Source organism: Myiozetetes cayanensis, unplaced genomic scaffold (genome assembly GCF_022539395.1).
Source record: "Myiozetetes cayanensis isolate MyiCay16 unplaced genomic scaffold, myiCay2020 scf4, whole genome shotgun sequence".
Taxonomy (NCBI): Eukaryota; Metazoa; Chordata; class Aves; order Passeriformes; family Tyrannidae; genus Myiozetetes; species Myiozetetes cayanensis.
In genome coordinates, this window is record NW_026087631.1 from 60,763,881 (window position 1) to 60,788,282 (window position 24,402).

The following is a 24,402-nucleotide window of genomic DNA, read 5'->3' on the forward strand; positions in this document are numbered from 1 at the left end:
TTTAACTTGTTTTAAAATAAAAGTATTTATGAAGTATCTTAGAATTTTGAAACTACATATGTACAAGCTTAAACTTTTGTTTCAAAAAATATTGCTCCCCTCTATATATTTAAAAAGTCAGTGATACTATTAAGCCTTTGTAATTCATGGAGCAAAAAACAATTGTAGTTTATTAAAGTTTCTTTTGCAAGCTTCATAAGCAGTAGAATTAAGTCCATCAGCAGAACACACAAGATTTTAATTCTGGACTCATCAAAACTAAAAAAGCCAACGCAATCAACAGATGTTCAATATTTGGCACTGCTGTCTAAAACAGACATGGAGATTACTACAACTGAAATAAAATGCATTTTTCCTCTTGTCATAAAAGAGCCTGATGTTCATTATAAGACTTCAGGTGAACACGTTAACATAGAATTTCATAAGCATCAAGATGATACAAAGAAGAACCTCCATAGCAGTGTAACAAGCAACCTCTTTAGTGAGCCATCTCTTTTAAATTATACATGCTTTAATGACCAAGATTAAAACAATACACCATTGGTGTTGACCAATCCTTGACCTTTGACAATTTATTTCATTCCTGCATACCTCAGTTTCTTCATCTGAAAAAATGTGAATAAATAATATCTTAAGGAATCTGCTATAAGGTTTTATTCAGCAATGTTGGTGAAGTTCTTCAAATTCCTCAGGGATCCTGCTCTTAGCAAACACACTATAGTCAGCAAATCTAAATAATCACAGCTCTAGGGAGAGAGATGTCCAAAGACTGTACTTTTCAACAGTTCTTCAACTGTTATTGTAAAACATGTTCACTCAAATGTTTACTGCAGGATCTTGAGAGGTACAAATTTATGTATGCATACCATCCCACTCAGTGAAAACAACTGCAGCTGTTTACAAACTTACTGCATAATTAGAATAAGGAATTAAAAGTAAGTGTGTCAGTGTGAGCTACTCATGCAAAGAAGATCTGCAACTGTAGGTTGAAGGTAGGTGGGGTGAGGGTTAAAAATTACAGCATGTCTAAGTTACTGCAGGAAGGAAGGACAATTTCCTATGTAGCTTCCACAGCTGGTTCCAATTCTATTACTGTTTCGATTACTAATTCTCCCATGCCACCCATAAATTACCTCCAAAATATTAACATTTAAGCTTTCTTATAGAGCACAATTTTATGTAATGTGACATGAGAATAAATTGCTAAGTGACTTTAACTATGCGTCTGGAAAGAGGAAAAGATACACTTTTATTGTACGCACTTCAGGTCCATGCTTGGAAAAAACACACCTTTCTCCATGCTTCACTCAGGTATATTCCTTTACCTAAAGCTTATGTCAGAAGAATATAGTGCATTATGGCCAGATGATGAATCTCAGATTGCTAAAATTGTTGTGGTGGTCAGTAACACCGCAAGTAATTTTCAAAATGTTCAAGGCAAATACTAAGCACTAGGTTAAAAACTGTAACCAGTATGAGTATCCTGGTTTTATTTGTAATCATAAATCAAATCATTTTAACTGTTCATAAAAATTACAAAACCTGCTTGTTTTCTATGTATTTATATGGTAGGCCTTACCATAGTACCTATATATACGTCAAGATCCCTTCACCATACTGTGTCAAAAATACTGATTTCCATACATGTAACGTAGTCTGAAAATTCCAAATGATTACAATTAAAACTGACAGGACACACAACTAAACAGAGAGCCATTGATTTCTACAAAGCAATCAAACTATAATTATTCAGTATTGCTCAATTCTGGGTTACACAGGAAAAGAACAAAGACCTCAACACATCTTCCAGTGGAATGATGCCCAAGCCAAATCCAATACTTATTATAGTCATTCCTCAAGGAGCCCGAGGATAAGAGCATACAGAAGCAATACTTTCACTTTTTAACCCAGACTAAGATAAAGATCCACTGTCTTGACAACAGACAACATTCTAGCTCTGTGCACGGAAAAAGAATGCAAAAATTCAATCACACCTTACTGAAATGCCTCATTTCACAGACTTCTACTGACATTATGCTAAGATCTCCCATATTTTCATTGCTGCATAACAGTTGGAAAATGTAGATTAGATACAACCTATGACATTTTTTCTTATTCAATAAGCTTCTTCATCTTCACAAGGAGCTGCTGCAGACACTCTATACTTAAAGATTACTTGAGTTACAAGAAAAACCTTGCTTTTACAATCTAAGTTTGGATTACATGAGTCAAATGAAGACACTATTGATCGTTAATAAACTTACTAATTCATTTCAACTAAGTTAATAACAACATCCATCTTCAACTTGGTCACAGTAGACAGTTAACAACATTATTTTAGCTCATCCCAATCCGGTACAAGGATGAAAATTTCAGATATTCAGATGAAACTCTACAATTACTTTCTCTGCAGGATCAGGAAAGAAAAGCACAGCCCACAGATATAAAGAACTACAGATTTCAGACTACATATCTGCTATGAAATTTTCAACAGGACAACTGCTTGTGTGCTTGTATGTCTTAAATAGGATAAAATGTCCCATCTTGCAGGTGTACTAAAATAACACAATCACAAGTATGGTAGGTTCGTGCATTTAGAGCCACTCAGATTTTACCAAGACAGAAACCACTATTAATGCCTGTTACTTATATAGAATCATCCAATAGTTCGAGTTGGAAGGGACATGTAAAGGTCATCTATTCCAACCCCCCTTCACTGAGCATGAATATATTCAACTAGATCAGGTTGCTCAGAGCCCCATCCAGCCTGGCCTTGAATTCCATTTCCAGGGATGGGGCATCTACCATATCTCTGGGTAAGCTGTTCCAGTGTTTTACCACTCTCCGTGTAAAAAAACTTATTCCTTATAGCTAATCTAATCAGCCCTAATTCAGCTCAAAGCCATTACCCCTTGTTCTGTAACTACAGATCCTGCTAATAGGTTTACCTCCATCTTTGTTGTGTGGCTTCTTAGGTACAGGAAAGCTGCAATAAGGTCTCCCCAGAGCCTTCTTTTCTCCAGGCCCCAACACTCTCACCCTTTCCTGTGCTGGGGACCCCAGAGCTGGATGCAGGGCTCCATGTGGGGTCTCACCAGAGTGGAGCAGAGGGGCAGAATCCCCTTCCCTGACCTGCTGCTCACACTGCTTTGGATGCAGCCCAGGACCCAGTTGGTTTTCTGGGCTGCAAGCACTTATTGCTGGGTTGTGTCCAGCTTCTCATTCACGAGAACCCCCAAACCCTTCCTAGCAGAGGGGAGGACTCTTCTTTTCTCCAGACTTTAGTACCCTAGGGATGTAAAGCCAAACAAAAAAAATACAATAGGAAAAAAAAATAAGCTTTGTGTCTAATGCTTATGTTACAAGTGTAATCTTGCTATCACTGAGTCTGAAAACAGACTGATGGCATTCTATACTTCCTGGCTGACTGATTAGTAAAGTTCCTAGAGAATGTATGATTCCATAACTACTGTTTCCATTAAAAAAGCAATCTAAAAAGAACAAAAAATCCTCCATCAGTTCTTCCCCTGTAATAAGCAAGTCCAAGTCCTATTCTATCAAAAGAGAAACAAAAGTATAAAATAAGCCAAAAATGTGCGTGAGAGAAGCAGAGAGCTTATAAACACTTACTGGCTTTCCACAGGAAAGGATGAAGTGGTGGGAAGGAACATATGACCCATAAAATAATCAGAATCAAATGCAGTCCAAGATTTTTTGCTCAGATTTGTTCAAATTCCTTGCTATGGACATCTTCCAGACAGCTAATAAGGAAGCCAAAACAAGGATTCCCAATTTTGCATAGTTTGCTGTGCTTGGGCAGAAATTAACTCCTGTTTCTGGAATTCATTCTGTAAGTCCGAATTCTTCACATTAACCTCATGTTTGACATGCCCCTTGAACGTGTGATCCATGAAATGACATGGTTTATTTCTGAAACTAATGCTATCTCACATAACACCTACTGCTGTCCTATACTTGACTGTTTCCCAGGCCTCTTAAGAATTTACATTTCACCTCTTGGAAGCCACACAAAATGGACAGTAAATAGGCTCACAAAACAGAATGTTTTGCCTAGTTTTTCAATGCCATTATTCTGTTTACAGAAAAAATTGCAAAGTGCAAAATACGGATCACTTGAAGGTATTTTTCTTAAGATGCTTTTAATGTTTACCTGGCCTTCATTTCAGATGAAGCACCATACACTTCAGATACTCTTCATTTCATTTGGTTATCCCAAATAATATCCAGTCTGAGACAGCAAAAATTGACCTCTGGGTAGAGAATGATGGCAACCTTGTCTTCAGGTTCCTCTCATGAGATCCTGATAGACCATTGCAGACAGGGAGAAACTCTCTTCAAAAATCAATTATTTCAAAAATGACTAAGTAGGGCAATCTATTAAAATGGAAAAACCTTTAAAATAGGAAAATCCTGATACTTGGTAAGTTGTTGTTCCTACCTGTGAACCACTCACCCTTGGAATTTCAATGTAATACAGAATTAAGAAAACAGAGAAAGCAAAAGAATCCTGCTTTTGAAACATAATCATCAGTTTGACACAAAAATTATTGAAACCCATACAAGTTATTCATGCGTTCTGAAATCCTCACGGTCACTATGATACTGAACAAGTCCAGTTGCACGGACCACAGGTAAGGGAATAAGCTAGAAAGAGTGAGCAGATGCATATAAATAGATTTTTGCAGCCGGTTGTGGGTATCAAGGGCTTAGAATATCTATTAATACTGACAGGGACAAGGCAAATACAAATTACATATCAAAATTTTGCACAATAAAGGGAGTGGGAGAGTACTGGCTAGGAAACTGGAATTTTTCAAAAGGTTACGTATTTGCTCCAAGATGATAATCACTGTTCAAGTGTTTACAAACTTGCACTTAAAGAACTCAAATAACCCATAACCTATAATGTGAACGGCGTGCAATTTAACCTATCCACCTCAAAGGATGGAAGGTCTGAGATGACCTTCTCAGAACTTGTAATTACAACAAGGTATGGTATGTTAAGAATCATAGAATCATAGAATAGATTGGGTTGGAAAAGACCTCCAAGATCATCAAGTCCAACCCCTGATCCAACTCTAATTACTATATCATGGCACTAAGGGCCATGTCCAATCTCTTTTTAAAAACCTCCAGGGATGGTGAATCCACCACCTCTCTGGGCAGGCCGTTCCAATGCCTGATCACCCTCTCTGTAAAGAATTTCTTCCTAACATCTAACCTAAACTTACCCTGGCAGAGCTTGAGCCCATGTCCCCTTGTCCTGTTGTTGGCTGCCTGGGAGAAGAGACCGACCCCCACCTGGCTATAACTTCCCTTCAGGTAGTTGAAGAGAGTGATGAGGTCACCTCTAAGCCTTCTCTTCTCTAGACTAAACAACCCCAGCTCCCTCAGCCTCTCCTCATAGGACTTGTGCTCAAGTCCCTTCACCAGCCTGGTTGCTCTTCTCTGGACCCGCTCCAGCACCTCAATATCCTTCCTGAACTGAGGGGCCCAGAACTGGACACAGCACTCCAGCTGTGGCCTCACCAGTGCTGAGTACAGGGGAAGGATCACTTCCCTGCTCCTGCTGCCACACTGTTCTTGATGCAGGCCAGGATGCCATTGGCCTTTTTGGCCACCTGGGCACACTGCTGGCTCATGTTCAGCTTCCTGTCAATCAGCACCCCCAGGTCCCTTTCCACCTCGCTGCTCTCCAGCCACTCTGTGCCCAGCCTGTAGCGCTGCAGGGGTTGTTGTGGTCAAAGTGCAGGACCCGGCCCTTGGCCTTGTTGAATTTCATCCCATTGGAGTCAGCCCAGCTCTCCAGTCTATCCAGGTCCCTCTGCAGAGCCCTCCTGCCTTCTGGTAGGTTGACACTCCCTCCCAACTTGGTGTCATCAGCAAATTTGCTGATGATGGACTCAATCCCCTCATCTAGATCATTGATAAAGATGTTAAACAGGACTGGGCCCAGCACTGATCCCTGGGGGACACCACTGGTGACCGGCCGCCAGCTGGAGGCATTTACACAGCCTAGCATTTACACAGTAAGTCCTCGAGGTAGAAGTGCCAAGCTGAGAGCTTATTGTCAGTGTGCCTCAGAGCTTCTCCTGCATGCCTTTTCAGCAACAAAAATGGCACTGAGTGAAGTCAGGAACTGTACTGTCAGGGACTGCCATGCTGTGTTTTCAAAAACCCTACAAAATCTAAAGCTGTGTTGTTCTCTTTGACAAAAGATGAGTTCTGACATATTAAAGATAAGTTAAATATTACCTATTCCAAATACAAACATTCTGCACATGTGTTTGGAGTCTCATATCAACTCCTGACCTGCAAGACTTATCTCCTAATACAGAAAGCCTAAACACAACAACAATCTCTCTAAGATGAACTGTGTTTCAATCTCTCCTGATTTCATTTTCTTTATCTACAAGAACTTCAACATCTACAAACAGTAAACCAAAATCAGTTATTAGGAATTTCTGCTCAATTTAGTTCTGAAAATGAGTCAACTACATTAGTGGTTATGTAACCACAAGAGAAAACACATCATAAAGATATTTTTTCACCTATATACAATTTAGGTTTAAAATGCTCCAAAAAATATTATATCACTAACTAATGTTTCAAAAAGGTGGATAAAGAGGAACTGCCAAGGCTGACTCCAGAAAAAAAAAAAAAATCTTCTTACTACACTGGAAAGCAAGGAGGTTTGATAAACACATAAGCACCAGAAGGAAACCTGAATCTCTGCCATCCAACATTTTCAGTACGTTTTTCTCTCCACAGCTTCCAATATGGAAATTTTCTATACCTGAGAGCATCACTCAGAGTAATATTAACTCTTCTTCAGACACCCATCCCACACAAGATGCAGCCAGAGAAGCTGGGTAATTTCTTTGATATTCTCCCACCCACTCAAACTTGGTTGCAGAGTCCATCATGAGGCTACTCCTTAAAGTATCAGACAGAGTTGCAGCTTCCATTAGTTCCTACACTATAAGACAATTCTCAAGAGGTAAACTAATGTAAATGGTATTAAATTACAGAGTTAAACTACAGCTGACAACTATTATATTTTTTACAGGATAGGACTAGTTTTCATAACTATCATGTGATTTGAGCAGATGCTCATTTAAAACAGCATTATAAATAGCATAGTTATAACTAATTTAGATTTAGTGACATTCATTTTACTCAGGGGAGTTAATATTTTTGCTGAAAATGCACTGAATTATTTTACTACTGCTCATTCTGCATTACAACACTGATTGCAGTTTCTTATTTGTACTACACCACTTTGAGAAATCACAGAAAACTACTGTCAGGCCATCTCATAAATTCACTGTCTATTCAGTGTATCATAATTGCCTTCCATAAGGAAAATATTTTATGGACAGTAATTGGACTAAGCCTAGCACTATTTACACCACTAATTTAGAAATTATTGATGAGATCTGCCTTGTCAAATGCAGTTGTCAAATGCAGAAACTTGCCTTATTACTCTATTACTTACAGGTTTGCATAGTCACAATATAAATACAAACATCTGTTATTTTAAAAATCTATTTTTGAAAGATTCCTTTAGAGAAAGGAGAAGAATACAACAGAGTCACCAGAGATAGGGATACAAGCAGAAAGGGGACAGAAAATATCAACAGAATGCCTGACCCCTACAGGAAGAACTAGCAATTATGACAGAGTACAGGTCTGTCACGGACTAAAAAAAAAAAAAAACCAACAAAAAAAAGCCCCAAAACAACTGGCTGTCCTCACCAATGCTAGATAAGGCAGTATTTAATCACAGAACAGAGGAACAATTCTGAAGGACTCTGCAAAATGAAATGTAATAACTGCCAAGTTAAAACAAACGAAGTTATTATTATACCGTTGACAGACAAGAAATCCATGTCAGAATTTTTAAACTATTTTCTATTGAGATATACTGCGAGGTTTACTGTTATTTCTAGAACTTAGTTTTGGATGATACACTTTTAATCAGTCAAAAATTATCTGATATGTGACCCAACATTTTACCTTGTATGCCTGTACACCCATGAACATCATCCAAACAAGACAGCATTTTTAAACATGACGAAAAGTGAATGTATAAAAAAATACAAGAGTGATATAAAAAGAACAAATAGTACTGGGAGAATTTTAATATTTTCCACAGGAAAAATTATTGGAGATAAAGGAATTTTTTTTAGATGCTCTTAAAGCACCTAAAATGGCACAGAATGCTCATAAAGACCAAGGCTTAACACTGAAAATCAAGAAGGGGTTGTCTTTAGAAGGATTCAGCATTCTGTCACAATGGTCTTATAAAACAGGTATGTGCAGTTTGTAGACAATGACAATGATTAATCTAGTTATTTTTTCTTCTGAATTTCTATTTCTGACATTTTGGTACCCAGTAGAAAAGGTAGTGAATGTACCTAAAGAAGGAATGTCACTGAGAAATATCTTTATTGTTGTGTTTAAGGCAACAAGAGCAGTTATTTCATGACATCAGCTTTGCAAGAGACATGCACTGACTATTCATACTGAAAAAAGTTACAAATCTGATACCACTGAAGGCCAGCTGAAGCCCCTAGATGTGGTTATAGACTGATATATAAGTTTGCTTTCTTTGTAGAGTACAGCACACTCCAAGACACCCTAAGTAACAGGTTGATTAGAAAAGGGCAGAAAAACATCTATAAATCCATATGATGTATGAAACTTATAAGATTATTGACTTGAGAAAGAAACAGTAATTATTCTAGGAGCTATGAATCTTCTCAATTCATATTTCAAGTGAAGCCTAGCAAGCTCTTAACAGATATATGTTAATCGAAACATTGAAAGATTCTACTTTGAAAATTGTGCACTAAAATTTGAAATGGTTGTAGAATTTTTTCAAGTGCCATAATAGTTGCCATTCAGATGCAGTTCAAAAGTTTAAGAATTAATCACTGTTTTCCCCTTCTGCTTGGAATATTCCCAATATGAAGAATGAGAGTTCACCTCTTCCAAGAAATTACACATTATTCTTGAAAACTGATGCTGATACGCCTTTTCAACTGAACCATCTGCATCAGCCACCACATTTCTGCATAATTTATTTTTTGAATGAAATCTTATCTTCTAATTCCTAAAAAAACTAGTAATAGCAGTTCAATCCTATCAACATAGCATTGTTACAAAATTTGCTTTGTGCCTGCAATATGTGTAGCTGTCAAAACGTTCGCAAACAACATTCACCTCAACCTGCATGAGACATAAAGGCAGGCTTCAGTATAGGCTCAGAGATGTAGGTTCAGTAACGTGCAGAGAATACATCAACTAGTTTTGGTACCTGTCTTCTGGACACAATGACTAACAGCAAAATAAGGACATTATTTGTATGCAATCCTTTCTGGTATTTCCAAATAGGTAGAACTACACTGAGGGCTCAAGGAGGCTTTAAGTCCCTCTAATTTGATTCCCAACAAAATGCCGAGTCACCAGACATTGCAGCAGAAACGTACTTATAGACCCCTTTTTAGTGTGCTTACATTTGTCCTGTCACACGGCTGTTTGCTCTGAAACTCCAGAAATTTAGAAACAAAATATTTCCAACATTTCTATTCCAACAATTCATATTAATCAGAACTCTAGTTTCTGCTTTCATTCCAGACATGATTTGAATTAATTGAATAATGTAACTCTTCAAAACCAATTTTATCCATGACAAAAGTTTTGATCCTATGTAGAAAAGTAAGTTCCTACTTTCTATAGCTGTTCCAGAATTCATTTCCTCCATTCATACTCATTATTACATGAAAGGTAACCTCTGGGGCCTCTGTACTGCAAACAGCCACTGTGACTGACTGAGTTCAACTCTGATTTAAGACGTTGTGTTTCACCACTTGACAATGCTCACTGCGATGAATTCCAAATAATCCAACCCAAAACCCTAACATAGCACTGTTTACTCTTAAAACTCATTCCAAGATAGGTGCTAAAGAGGGTTGCAGAAACTACGCAAGACATCCAGAAGTTCCATGAAGGCTGCTAGGGATTTGCGATGTTTTCACTGCCCTCTTGTGCAATTTTGGGGAAGGAAATTTAAAAAAAAAAAAGTGTATTGATGTTAGCTGGTAGTACTAGGGTTAAGGTGAACAAAGAAACAGGAAAGTTTTAAGTCAAAAATTGACTGCATCTCATGTGGACAAACTCAAACTTGTGATTCATCCAGGTAAGTCAGGTAATAACTGCAATGCAGACACAGCAGCAGAGAATGAACCTGAGTTCATGACATAACTATTTATTAGCTATTTGCATTAAGCCCTGTTTTAGAAAACAGAACAAAGAGCTCCCTATCCCTACTGCAAAGGTCTTATCTGAACTATTTCTTTTGTATTGGGAGGTAAAGGTTACATAATGTATCACATTTATGCTATTCTTGCACATTATGTTTATGATATGAAAGTAACTTTTGCTTAACAAAGTAATGTTTTACTTGAAAACCAAATGCTACATCTAAGTCATCTGACTTTTTAGACTACATTAAGGTTCTCAGATAAACAGATGTAAGATCCTAGAAGAAAACTGAAAAAGAAGTCTTTATCTCATCTGTCATTAAGAAGTACTTCGAGACATTTCAAAAGTTTTTCTACAAAATCAACACATATAAAACTGATAATGTTCAAAATTAGAATAAAATACTTGTAGTAGCATAAAGGAACAAATAGTTTAAAAAAAGCAACAAGTGCACTCACTAGAATCTAACTTAAAGTTTTAAACACATTTCAAAAGCCTCAGAACTGGAGCATGAAAGGCTGTGGTTAATAAAAAAGTCATATGAATGACTCTTTATGATTATTCAGTTCCTCTGGAGATAGTAATTATTTTGGTTTATGAAAAGAAAGCAGAAAAAATTCTTAACATATTCCCACAACATCTGGTTATATGAACATTTATCAATCTTTAGTTAAAATGCGTCCAATAAACATTTATAAATAGTACACAAGGTAATGCAGCAAAATACTTCTCAAGATGCTAATAATTTGAAAATAATTTTTGTAGATTTTAAAATATAAAGAAAAAGAATAATCAGGAGTAATGGAAGGAAGTTCAGTATGATTGTTGTGTGATCTGGATACTGTTAGCATCAAGTATGTACAGTCCCCGTACACTGCTAAGTGCCCACCTGCAAATAAGAGATGCCATTGCAGCAGTTGTAAAACAATGTATGTGGTAGTCTCACACTCATAAAAATCCAAAGCCATCTTTTAAACAAACAGCAGACATTGCTAGAGTCAAGAAAATTGCTCTCCAAGGATTCCACTGGAGTAGTCTGCAGTTCCAACAGTTTAACATAAATCACTTCTTCACTGAAAATCCTGTGAAGACTTGTTTTGGAGAGGAAGTATAACTGCATGTCACTTACACTCTTTCTTCAAATACAACCCTTTAAATTATTTATTCATCCCCACCATGAATATTTCAAATACATGTTATCATTCACCTCATTTTCCTCTTGATTCAAGCAAGGGTTTCTGTACCTGTATTACTCATTATTCTACTTGGAGCATAAAAAAACTTTTCAGAAAGATATCACTCACATACCAGATAAAACGAGAATCTGCTATCTCCCATTTATGTTTATCACAGTGATGCCAACAAGGTCAAATACAGTGTGAGCACTGCTGTTAGCTTCCTTGCCAATTTTAAAAATATTTTATATATTCTAACACTGACAGAAACAATACGCTATTTGTGCTTCTTTTTAAAAGTATATTGGAAATTTGTTGCAGCTGCCAAAAGAAGCATCACATAAAGATGTAGTCACTACTTTCTCTTGCCTGCAAGCTTTTTAGGTTCTCAAAGAATAAATTAATTTCAGTATCTTCAACTCCAAATATCCCAACTTCTGCTGGGAGTAAAGAAAGTAATATTTATTATTGAATTTTCATATACCATTGCATAAACAGAATTTTCCAACATTTCAATTCCCATTATTCTTGTTAAATAACACTATATCAAAAGTATGGTCTTGTAACTGAGATGCACATGCAGAATATGTCCTTCGAAAGACTTAGATTTTATTGTTTTTCTTGAGACATAGGTCACAGAATTGTACAGACTCAAGGCTACCCATTCCTCAAACATATCTGGAAGTAAAAAAAAAAAAAAAAAAATCAAATTCTGCGCCTCCCCCTAAGGACAGTAGAGGACCTCAGCTTCCACAAAATCTTCTGACTATAAAGAAATCAAGGGTCGCGTGACAATCCCATGTACCAAGTGTGGGAAGTTTGCAGTCAAAGTATATCTGGCCCTGAGGTGAAGAACCTTTTCCTTCACTCTTCAAACACAGAAGTTCCCTCTTCAAACACAGAAGCAATACCAGCAGCTCCTAAAAAAGCTGGCTCCACCAGCTTCAGATTGACCTGATAAAGGGTCTCTAAAGGAGATGATAAAAACTAAAAACAGGACATAAGACCACTGAAGTTTGTTAGAAAGGGCAGTAGTAGCAATAATTATGTTCTATTATCACACTTTACTCAACATTGCTAAAGTCACACCTAATTTTTAAGTACCTCACAGTTAACAAATATATGCCTATTAATATTCCCACAAAATATTTCTAGAAACAATCTCACAGGACTAAGTATCTATCTGTGGAGGAAAAATTCTAAAACTTCTCATAATCTGTCATATTACAAATTATTTAAAATCAATATTATCCATCAAAAAGGTATGGTTTGATACACAGCAGAGAAGGCTTGGCCTTATTAGGTTGTGCCGAATCAAAAAACAGACATTTTTGCAAGTACATTCATTTTCTGTAGGAACAACTGGTAATCACAAACTCGGGGGCACCATGTTGAAGAGAAGATGAGCAAATACCCCATGCCTTTTTATCAAAGACAAACATTTCCTAAGGGAATTATCCTGTTAGCTCCCTCTTCATATGATGCTCTCAGTTTCTTATGGTAAGCATTCCTTCCATTCCAGTTTCTGTTTGATTATCTCATATTGTTAGACTGAGCTTCATTATACAAATTTTAGGGTGCAGATTTTGTTTTCTTTTGATTTTTGTGAAGCTTGCAAATTCATTCTAACTTACTTTCAAAATATTCTTTCTCACTCTTTGCAACAGTAGTAATTACATCAATAATCCTTAACAATAATTCCACAACTTGTTTCAAGTTTAATACAAAGAAAATACATTTATCTGATTTTTATTGTCAAGATCTAAGAATACAGTATGCACACATATGACAAAAGCATTTTCTTTTTGGTTATACGGGAAGGTGACTCTCAAATTAAAAGCAATGGTAATTGCTACCTATTTTTCATCAATTTTCCATGCCTAGAAATGGTTAAAAAATAATGTCTCTCATCCTCAAACCCGCACTTTTCTGTCTCTATTGCACACACAAAAATTGCTTTGTTCAGCTTACTACACTTCTCCTCTTTAGCCAAGATGAAACATGACTGGGTAAATAAGATTCAGCAGTTACCAGAACAGACAATCCTCAGCCTAAATGTTATAAATCCTTAGGATGACTAAAAATTCCCCTAACATTTATTTATTTTTATAACACCGTGATTTTTAGCCTGGTTCCATAGCCAAATTCTAATTGGAGCAATTACAGCCTACTTAAATTCGCCATCTAAATCAGCAGGAAATGGCTGTCTTCCATTCCAAACAAATGAACATTACTGCTATGTCCTGTTAAACTTCTGCAAAAAATTTAAAAATATCTCAAAACAATGCTAAAACCTAGAATACAGCTATGCTATCATTCTGGAAACATTCCAAATCAAGAGTACAGCCTTGGGCCCTGAGGACGCCCAAGGCTGTACTTATTTCAGGGACATAATTACAACATGATTAGTATCCCTTTGGTGCTGCAGGGAGAAACAGTTCTCCGTTCCAAAGGAGACTCAACTATAACTCAGTTCCAGACAGAAGGTAAATCCTTACCAATCCATCTGGTAAATCATTGAGTCACCTTTGTACCTGTTGCTTCAAGTCAGGAAAAGTGTCACAAGATGCTAACGGTGCATTAAGTTTTGTTAAAGACCTCAGCACATTTTCTAATGACATGTAGAAGACAGCATCAACACATACACAGTCTCTTACTAAAGTCTTTTAATAGGTACCATCCATTCCCTTGAAAAATGTTCATGTCCAAGATTTAAAGCTGTCCACCTATCAACACTGACACGACTTCTTTTGCTAGTCTTTGACCTCCTCCAGCCAGATTTTGATGGCACAAACACCAGACAGATTCCTAGTGCATCTCTGCAGGGCAAAAAAGCTGGTAAAGACTACTGTATCTTCCAGCCTCAAAATGCAACAAATGAAATACTGCTCTCATTAAGAATCTGCCCTCTGTAAAATAAGCTGTTTTATCTTCTAAAGATTTTCTTCAAGTATTCCAGAAAGGCTTATTTCTCAGGATAGAAACCAAACCTGTAAAGCTTCACACTACAGAAGACGCTCTTCCCGCTCTAAGCTTATAACCACATGAAAAACTGACACTGATGATCCAAACAGGTTTTTACACCACTAGAAGAGAAAGTACTACATAAAACAACTGATCACAATAGCCAGCTTCTTATTTTCCTCACTCCTCAAATTAATGTAAGCTTCCTATGTAAAAAGGAATACTACAACAAATGAAAATATCAGGGGGAATTAAGTGTACCTGTTACAAAAATGTGTAATACTCAAAAAATATCAGTGCTGATTTAAAACCTTCAGCAAATAACTGCTGTTAATCATTTTCCCATAAAAAGACCAATAAGATACAAAAAATTCCCACCAAAGGTAATAACCACCAGCTACTCCTTCCACCACATGTTTATTCTGTAAAATATCCAATGTGAGCTGGGCAGTCCTGGGCCAACCCTGGACTCAAAAGTTGCCAGCCTCAGAGCAACCCAACTTGACAGATGTGCCTATTGACAGTCTGTACTAAAAAAGTAAACCCAACTGAACAAGGAATAGTGAAAAATAAAATGTTCCTATAATAAAAAACACAGCTAAAATCAGGCTTGAGATATAGAGGCAAGCTATCAGGGTGAAACCGATATTTTGATGTATTTTATCTGTTATACAAAGTTCACGAGGCTTCAGACTACAAATCACAAACACACTGTAATACCTGCAAGTGTTGGAGAAAAAATTTATTCCTTCAGGATCAAAAACATTGATATTTGCGTTTTCAAGAAATTACTCCAGCAGCAAAATATGCTAACAAAAGAGAGACAGTCTCACACTACATCTGGGTGGGGGGAAAAATATTCAGCTTTCAGTTTCTCCTGTCTCAGTTCTGCACCCATATACCAACAACAGCCTGAGGTACAAGCAAGAAAAAGGAATCACAGAGTTCTCGTAACTGCAACACCTGCCTTCCCTGGGGCTCACAAGATCATCCTATGATCACCAATCGATCAACAGGAAATCAGGAAAGCACAGCTGCTTCCTGATTCCCTTCACAGGAAAGAAAATAACTGAGTTCATGAGCAGCAGTAAGGGAAGGCTCTAGACCCCAAAGGCCTCTGGCATTCACACTGACACAAAATCTTCCCAGTTATAAATTAACTGTTTAGACTGAAAACCCACAAGTCTCATATTTCTGCTGCTCTGCTTACTCTCAACCAAATCCATTCTAGACTGTTTTGTAACTATTGTCTTAAGTTCAGACAAACTTAAATCACACAAGACTGCAAGTTACCTTTTTGTCTGAAACTTTTCAGTAGGGTCTTTTAACTCTGCTCTCCACTAACTACTTCATCAAGCCAATTGTAGCATTATTCAAATACATATAAATAAAAAATAAACACCAGTGTCTTATTAGAAATTAAAACAGCCCAATCAGCAAAGTGACTACTGAGGAAGACAGGTTAAAGTAAAACAAGCTGTTTGTGAACGCTGCTTTGCCTTCAGTATTCTGGAGAAGATGACAGAAAAGAGTGACTTCAGTCACATGATACACAACTGAAATTCAGTGAGTCTACGACAACTAAAAAGTAAGAGAATTACTGACACAGATCAATAGTAAGCCATAAATCAACTTGGGGTTTATGCCACCCTCAAGGGAAGTTTGGGATTTATCTCCAGTTGGTTTCTTAAGACTGAACAAGTCATACGTGGGGTACAAAGGAGAACACAGGAATACAGGACTAAAATGTACAGTTTGATAATTAAAGAAATCCATAGGCAACAGTGAATCAAGTGGACCAGACATCATAATGTAAACCCCTAAGGCACAAGAATTTCCATCATCACTTATCCTCTGCAGGATAAGAAAAAGAAAACTTAGTGATCGCGTAAGTTTAGGCTCACTCTAATAAAAATGGCTTATGTCATTGCCTAAGAAGTTCATCTCGTTTGTTTTAATCAAGCATTCTAAACTTAAGTTTTGAAGTTCAGAAAATTCAAATTAAGGGATATCATACAAAAAGAACAAACAGAGTGCCCAGTAAAAACTAAAGAGAAGTTGAAAGGAAAGGCTTGAGACACCTGAAAATGTGGGGCTTTTTTATGGTTAGGTTTATATTTTGGTAACAGGACATACAGGTCATTTTCTGCTACCCTGGGGCTCAAAATAGCATAAGTCTCTTTTTACAGGACTTCTATCACTGTTGCTACACATGGAAACCATCAAGCAAAACCCAGTGGCACAAAATACTCGATCCAGACAGTTTTGAAGAACAAACATCAAACTATTAATCTCTTCACAGAATTGTAAAGGTTGGAAGAGACGTTCAAGATCATCCAGTCCAACTGTCAACTCAGCACTGCCACTGTAACCCTTAAACCACTAAACCACATCACCCAGCAGCAGATCCAGATGCCTTTTAACTAACTGGAGAAAGATTTGCTAAGTATCTGTGGTACGAAAATTAGGCTGTTAGGAGGTTTCCTGATTTCAATACAGACAGAAAAATCTTCTCTCTACCAAATAGGCCAGGTTCTTATTTAGAAAAAAAAAAACCAAACCAAAATACACAAATATTAACAACAAACAAACAAAAAGAGAAAAAAAAAAAAGGGGGAAGAAAAAAATCCCTCAGTTACCACAGTTCATTTTCTCAAAGCAGCTCAGGTCTGTTTCAAGCCCACCTCTGCCTCCTCTTTCTTCTTAAAAATTCTATATATGCTTTGGGAAATGAACCATCTAAAATATTAATATGAAATATTTACCTCATTCTTTCATAACACAAAACCAAAGAATTAAACAATATATAGTAATTGATAATGAATTTCACATGTGTAGTTTTGCTTTAAATCCTAGTATTTTTAAATGAAAACAATCATTTGCATTTGATGAAGAATCATCAGAAAAAACAGAAAACCTGCATTTCCAACAAGTCACACTTCACCTGGAAATTCCATCATAAAGGAAGAGCACACACAAATCAGTCTACTGAAAGCATTAAAACATTAAAGAGGAACAGATTACTTACATTATCTTCCTCCTCTGTATCATCATTGTCATTATCGTCATCACTATCCTTGAACCCAGGTGGAAGTGGTGGCCCAATGAACTCATCATCATCATCAGTATCCTCAGCCGCACCTTTAGCAGAACCCTGGGATTGCATGGAAGGACCAGTTAACTCTTCATTTGAGCTGTCCTCACTTTCACTACTGGCTGTCTGTCTGTAAGAAAAATTTAAAACATTGCTATTTCAAAAACATGGTAACTTCCATAGGAATTTTCAGATAAAAGATGTTGGGCACTCTTATAAATCTACAGACACCAAAATTAGCAGTAAAATGTACATTAAATTTTATTAACCATCATTTTGAAAGTGCAAACAAAGCTTTGAGAAAAGAGTATCATAGTGACAGTTCAAAAAACTGAAGAAAATTAAAAAAGTTAAATGGATTGTAAAAGCAACAGTATTACACCATTATTATGGATTTCAATAGATTAGAAACCAACAAAATATATTGTTACAGAGCAATTTCAAGATTCTGTTTCAAGCTGCAGCTTGTACAGATGCTCTGCACCTCTGCTGTCTGCGTGGAAAATAAAACAGTAATTGCCCAGGCTCACACCCAGAGCGAGAACACAAAGTGTGGCACTTGCTTTAAAATGCTGGTAAAGAATAACAGGACACCAGGCACTTTCAAACAAAGTCTAGACTCTTCAAGTTACATCAAATTTTCATTTTGATGTTGTCCAAATGGGTTGTGTGAACACATTACTTTTGGCATTGGGAAATTTCTGAAAAAGTGAGTTATTTAGCCTATGTTCACGCAGTTTATTCAAAGTAGCCGTGCCCCCTCTGCTGGCAGCTCCAAGAAACGCCACTCGAATCCACAGAAAGTCTCAAAGGAATTATCAGAAAATAGTCTTTCGACTACAAAAAAATGTATCATCACAGTGATAACTTTGCAGCACAAAGCATTTGTTACTTTCATAATAATTGAGATAAACTCCCAAGCCAATTCTTTCAATTTGATCTTATATTTTCAGAGTTTTTAAGTGAGCAGGCTGCAAAACAGTCTTATTTTTCTCTTCTCCTTGTTAAACTACAGAGGTATTACTTCGGGGGTTTTTCAAAAAAAGTTTAGGTTATCACTTAAAAACTGTAATAAAAACATGAAAGTTTAAGAACATAATAAAGGATTAAGAAAATCAGTTTTAACCTACATAATTGTGACATCTCCATTCTGCCCCCAACACCAGCTGCACACCGAACTGATACTAACTACAAATTTTTGTGTTGGACAAGCAACTGAAACTCTATTTTAGGAATAAAAATTCAAAAAAATCTAAACCCAACACAATTTAGGTCCTCAGATGTTACAGAGAAGAGGTAGGTTTGATGCCTGAAAGCTTTTCTAAGTTTTCCAACTATATTTATTAGCATAATAAAGTAAATTAGCTCTACATACAAACTTGCTTTTGCATAGTGATGAAAGACATTTAAAAACTTAGATCAGGATATGATTATCTAATAAAAACAACTCAAATAAAAAGAGTTTCTCCTACTCTACACCAATTGGGTAGTCAATATCCTTTTCCCAAAAGGAAGATTTTACAGCATGTGAAGCAGTTTGGGATCTTCCAAGTTCTTCAAGTAAGGTATCCTCAAAACTAAGTTCACAATACTATGGGCAAAAGACTTGTGTTTCAACAGCTGATATGCATTCCTAGACTACAAATCTTTTCCCCAAAGGCTAAACCATTTAATAAGTTTTGGATCTTCCTATAGACACCAAAAAGCAATACCTACCTTTCTTCCTAATTACCTGTCCTTACTGTTTTTTCATTTACTAGGAAGGAAGTTAATCAAATCAAACATTTCAGTATTTTAAGGGGCAGTGTAGCCACTGGCACATGAACTGGCCAGAGCTGCTGTGCTATTTTTCAACCCCACTCCACGCTTGGCAGTGACAGCCAAGTACTCCACCTACAGCTACCAGTATCCTCTGTCCTGACTGGAATAAAGTCAAACATAAGAACACGCCAGTGCAGCCAGACCAAATGCCCATCTGCCCTCCTGACAGCAACTGGGAGTGGTGCTGACAGAAAGGATAAAACAAGTGGTGTTTCCTTCAACTTTGAGCCTTCCAGTCTTACTCTACCAGGGGCTGTAAAGGAAGAACCATTTTGCCAGCCCTTTTCCCAGGATTCAGAGAAGTGTAAGGAATTTTTTTTGCTTCCCCCCATTACTTCCTCAGTAATGGAAACAAGCTGTAAGAGTAAAGAAAAGGAAGCTGTAATAGAGCATGGAGGATAAACTAGGAGGATAATTAATAAAAAACATTCTGAGAGTTGTGAAAGTATGTGGGCATATCGTCCCCGTGTGTTCACTCTTCTCACATCATTCACTCAATTGTCTCCATTTTTTTCTTTTCATTTTGCAAAGCACAATTATTACGCTTCTGCATAAATACATAAAATACCATAATTGTTGTAAACACCTCTCTATAGCAAAATACCTCAAGAGCAAAAATAACCAGTAGCTGTTCTTCATGTTGTTTTGCAGTGACTAACAACTAGAAAATTAGTATGAGGGCTACTAAGATGACTGAAAGTACCTGAAAATTAAAAAAAATTAAATTCAGTAAAGTGTTGCCATTTTCAGGGAACAGATGATACTACACATATTAAATCAGTTTATAGTAACTAAAATCTACTTTATTAAAAAAAATAGAAAATCCTGTATTTCAGACTTAAATTGTTAGTTGCAGGAGTGTTCCTCTGAATTAAGACTGAGTCACAACGACATGTCTCTTTCATTATCTCCTTGTTTCTAACCACGAAATACTAAGCTACATATCCTATCTTACAAGGAAATACAAAACTTCCAGAAGACCTATTCATGTCAAGCCCTTCCTTCTCAATGCTTAGTAAAAACAAAAAGAAAAACAAACGAAAATTTACTATCATCAGAACTCAGATGAGTTACCAGAGCTTACCTAATAACTCAGCACACTGAAAGGTATTTGTTATCTTCCTTTACACAAAGTCCCTGGAGTTCTCTCCTCTCAAGTCCATTAACAAAATGAGATGATTATGGAAAGCCTCTGTATCAACTGACTGCTCTCCACCTTACCATTTGTTTAGATTGCTTCTGTATACTGGAGTCACCCATACAAAATACATGTTACATTTAAAATTCTTGTCATTCTCCATTATCTCACCAACAGATATATAAGTTCATCAAAAGCAAACGGGAGAATGGAATATTTTTCCCTTGAGCACAAGACATAACACAGGATCCAGAGGGCAGTATTTCAGCTATTTCAGTGAGAGTGCATGGCTCATTTCAGATTTTCATAGAGCAACAGGCAAAAACTTTTCTAACAAAAATTTGCTCAGTCTGAAACTCTGCAAGTTTCTCTATAAGAACAACATGTAGGCTCTACCAGCCTGTAACATGCATATATATAGGTCTCCTAGAGTCTTGCATGGATTATTAGACTTTGATAGACAGAGAAACTTAACAATTTACAGCGCACTCATCTCTGCAAGCCCTGCCATACAATGGAGTCTGTGGTCCCCATTGTTCTCAGCTCCTTTTGATCTCCCAGCAATGCAAAATTCAAACTGTAAAAGCCATAGCATACGTTGTTTATCAATAATAAATGTTGGCAAGTTTTAAGAGTAAATTTCATACTGAAGACAATATAAAACACGTTCTTTACCCCACCATTACTCTAAAAAACCTGCAGAGGCTCTCCACCTATCTCACTTTCTTTTTCATCAGACATGAACAAGTACATTCTATCTACAAGTGAGAAAAATAGCTGCTAATGAGGTTGACGTTGTCATTATATCTGCCCTAGTATTTTCAAAAAGACCTCAGATATTGACATTATTGTTATTTTTTTAAAAAGTATGACCAACACAGTCAAGGAGAAGACTGCAAAAATGAATATCGAGTATACTTAATAGCAATATATACAAATATTGACACATCTTTAAGATTAAAAAAAAAACTTTAAATCTCTCTTTTCATTGGAATACTTCAGATAACACAGACATATTCACAAAAGTTAAATGTCACTTATGTTACCAGAACAAACACCCTCTTCAGAAAAGAAATCTTTTACATGGAATTTCCCACCATATCTAAGTACCTTTCAGTTAATGTGGATCCAGCTCCTGTTGCACTGGATGCTGAAGCTGATGGCTCAGCACATGGAATTCTGAACTCCTTTTCAGTCTGGTCTTCCTTTTCTCTTTCACGGGCCTCTGAATAAGGAGAGCAGAGAAATGACAAATAATCAAGTCTTTTAGAAAATATTAAAATTAGTGATTTGTTGAGGACAGTTAACCAACTTTCTTCGTTTTTGGACCTATATGAAATATTTGGAAAGGTAACAGAAAATACAGCATTTAACCTGAAAATGAACTAGATTTCCATTCCTACTGCCATAATCACTCAACAAAATGTTACAAGAAAAACATAAACACCAGTTGTTCATTTGTAGATCCTATCAAACATAAGCTGATCACATAAGGATGCTGATATTTCAATATTTTCAACACTATACTACAGCAACATGATCACTTCAGAGAATTTTTTACGTTTTCCTAGTGTAGGGAACTAAATTAGTGCATAAGTATACAGATGTGAACACTTGCAAGATAGAGAACCAGGAAACATATCAGATAGTGGAGGAGATATACTCAAAAGTTATCAGTTATTCAAAAAATCAGAAGCATATCTTAAGAAATCGCAAAGTAAATGCTCACATTAAGCCCCCCCTCAAAAAAGCTGTAACACACACACATTTTTGTTTGCTATACTCTGAATACTAAAATCTGTTTTTAAGTTAAACAGCTGAATTACATACAAAACTTTAACATTTTTGGCAAAATAATGAACTTCAAAAACTTTACAGGTACAGCCTAGAATCTGGGGGCAGGGGTGGGAGAATGGGGTGGGGTAGTACAGGGAAAGGAAGAGGATACATTCAAGATGTAGGTCAAGATATCTTGACTTAAAAACTTATGGTTTTGTAATCACTTACTGAACCTCTTTCCTAAACAAACAATTTCTCATGAGAAATGATAGCTCAAGTTGAACAACTATCAAACATAAAAAGGTTTCCAACATGGACACTCACTGCTGTGCTTAGATTCAGCAAACACACACACACACACACAAAAAAAACCAAACCACACAAACCAACCAAACAAACAAAAAAAACCAACCCACACACAAAAATAAAACAAAAAACACCACAGTCCAAAATGAATTTTGGAATCCCTTGTACATTTGAATTTCATAGTGTCTTAAAGTCCACAAAGTCAATGAGCCTCCGCAGATCTAATGGTTCTGCATAGAACCAAGGCAATAAAAAGCCCTTTTTAAAAGGTTTAAAAGATTTTTAAAAGGTGTTAAAAGATTTTTAAAAAGTCATAACATACTTAGATGATTTAAGTATATTAACTTCATAAACTGCAACAGTTAAGAGAGCAGGTTAAATGTAATCTACTATGATAGAAGCTGCTCAACCATGATGGTATCACATGAAAAACAAAACAAAACAAAACAAAACAAAAGGCACACATGCTGCCCAAACTGTCCAAGCAGAGGGAGAAAGCATGGACAATTGATAAAGGGATTTCTATAATATATATGAGTGCTCACAAGGACCTCGTTTGGACTGCTGTTGACTTGGATACAGGTAGCAAATGATACAGTTTCCTCCATTTACCACTCTGTAACCACCACCTTGAAAATGCACAGCAAAAGACGGAGACACACTCGTGGACTGCAATGTAACATGATGTTTGGTATAAGACAAACATGTCTTCTTCATTATTCTGTTGTCTTTAGATTAAAGCTGTTTGTACCATCTTCCCTTCCAAAATACATACACAGCTAAGTAAAAGAAGAAAGGAAAGAAAAAAGAAAAAAGAAAAAATAATACTCTCCTGTTCAAATTCACTTTTTTCCCATATTTGCAAGATTGCACACTCACACTGCTCTTACATCCTCAGACCTCACAAAAAAATTAATAACTTTAACTACCCATCAAGGCCCATGCTGTTTAGGACTGTTTTCCTTGCACAAAACAGCACCTATGTTTTGTTCTCTAAACAGCCGGCCCGACGCACTTCAAACATCGCCCTAAAAGAGCAAGCCAAAACATGTTTTAAAACGCATTAAGCCGACCACGCTTCTTACCCAGGACCTTCCTGCTCCTCTCCACTGCAGTTCTTCTCGTTTGTTCAAACATCGCTTCGAGGTCGAAAGTCCGAGCTTTCTTCCCTGGAGACGAAGAAGAGCAGACTGGAACACAGCCCCACCCGGGACTCACAGACCCCGCTCCCACCCCACCAGCAGCCTCCCCCGGCGCTCCCCGGCACCCCCCGCCCGCATCCACACGCACCGAAGCCCGAGAACCCCATGGTGGCCGCCAGCTCCGGGTCGGGTGCCCCCAGCATCTCTGCGTCTGCAACGAGAGGGAGAAGAAAAGAAAGCGCGGGGGTCAGCGAGGGCCGTGGGCTGGGCTGGGCTGAGCCGAGCTCCGCGCACCCCGCCGCTCACCGCCCTCCGCCGCCGGCTCCATGCTGCGCCTGCCCCGGATCCACAACAGCGGCCGGCAGGAAACGACCGGGAGAGGCCCAAAGAGCTTCCTTTCCGCCGCAGGAACTCGTCAGCGTCATGGAGCCCACGCCCTGCTCCTCGCAGCGCCGCTTCAACGTGACCCACGCCACGACGAGAGCCGTGCGGACTCTCCTGGAGCTCTGCCAGGCTTGGAGCCGCTACGGATTCCCTGGGAAGCCTCTTCCAGGGACCGACCACCCTCTCAGAGAAAGAATCGTTTCCTGATGTCCAGCCTGAATTTCCCATAACGCAGCTTTATGCCGGCTCGTCCTGTCGTGCCGCTGGTCACCACAGAAAGCAGATTAGACCCTCTCTCTCCGCTGCCCG

General features: G+C 37.5%; 1 protein-coding gene across 1 annotated transcript in view; it reads right to left on the reverse strand.

Moving 5' to 3' along the window:
- WDR70 (WD repeat domain 70) overlaps positions 1-24,068 on the reverse strand; it is a 129,583-nt gene extending 105,515 nt beyond the window's left edge. The window contains exons 1-5 of the mRNA XM_050329099.1: positions 24,016-24,068; positions 23,858-23,920; positions 23,653-23,736; positions 21,593-21,707; positions 17,458-17,653 (exon numbers count right to left, since the gene is read on the reverse strand). Of these exons, the coding sequence (XP_050185056.1) occupies positions 17,458-17,653; positions 21,593-21,707; positions 23,653-23,736; positions 23,858-23,920; positions 24,016-24,037 (480 nt within the window). The 5' untranslated portion in view covers positions 24,038-24,068. The remainder of the gene's footprint in view (positions 1-17,457; positions 17,654-21,592; positions 21,708-23,652; positions 23,737-23,857; positions 23,921-24,015) is intronic.
- Positions 24,069-24,402: the final 334 nt, after the last annotated feature.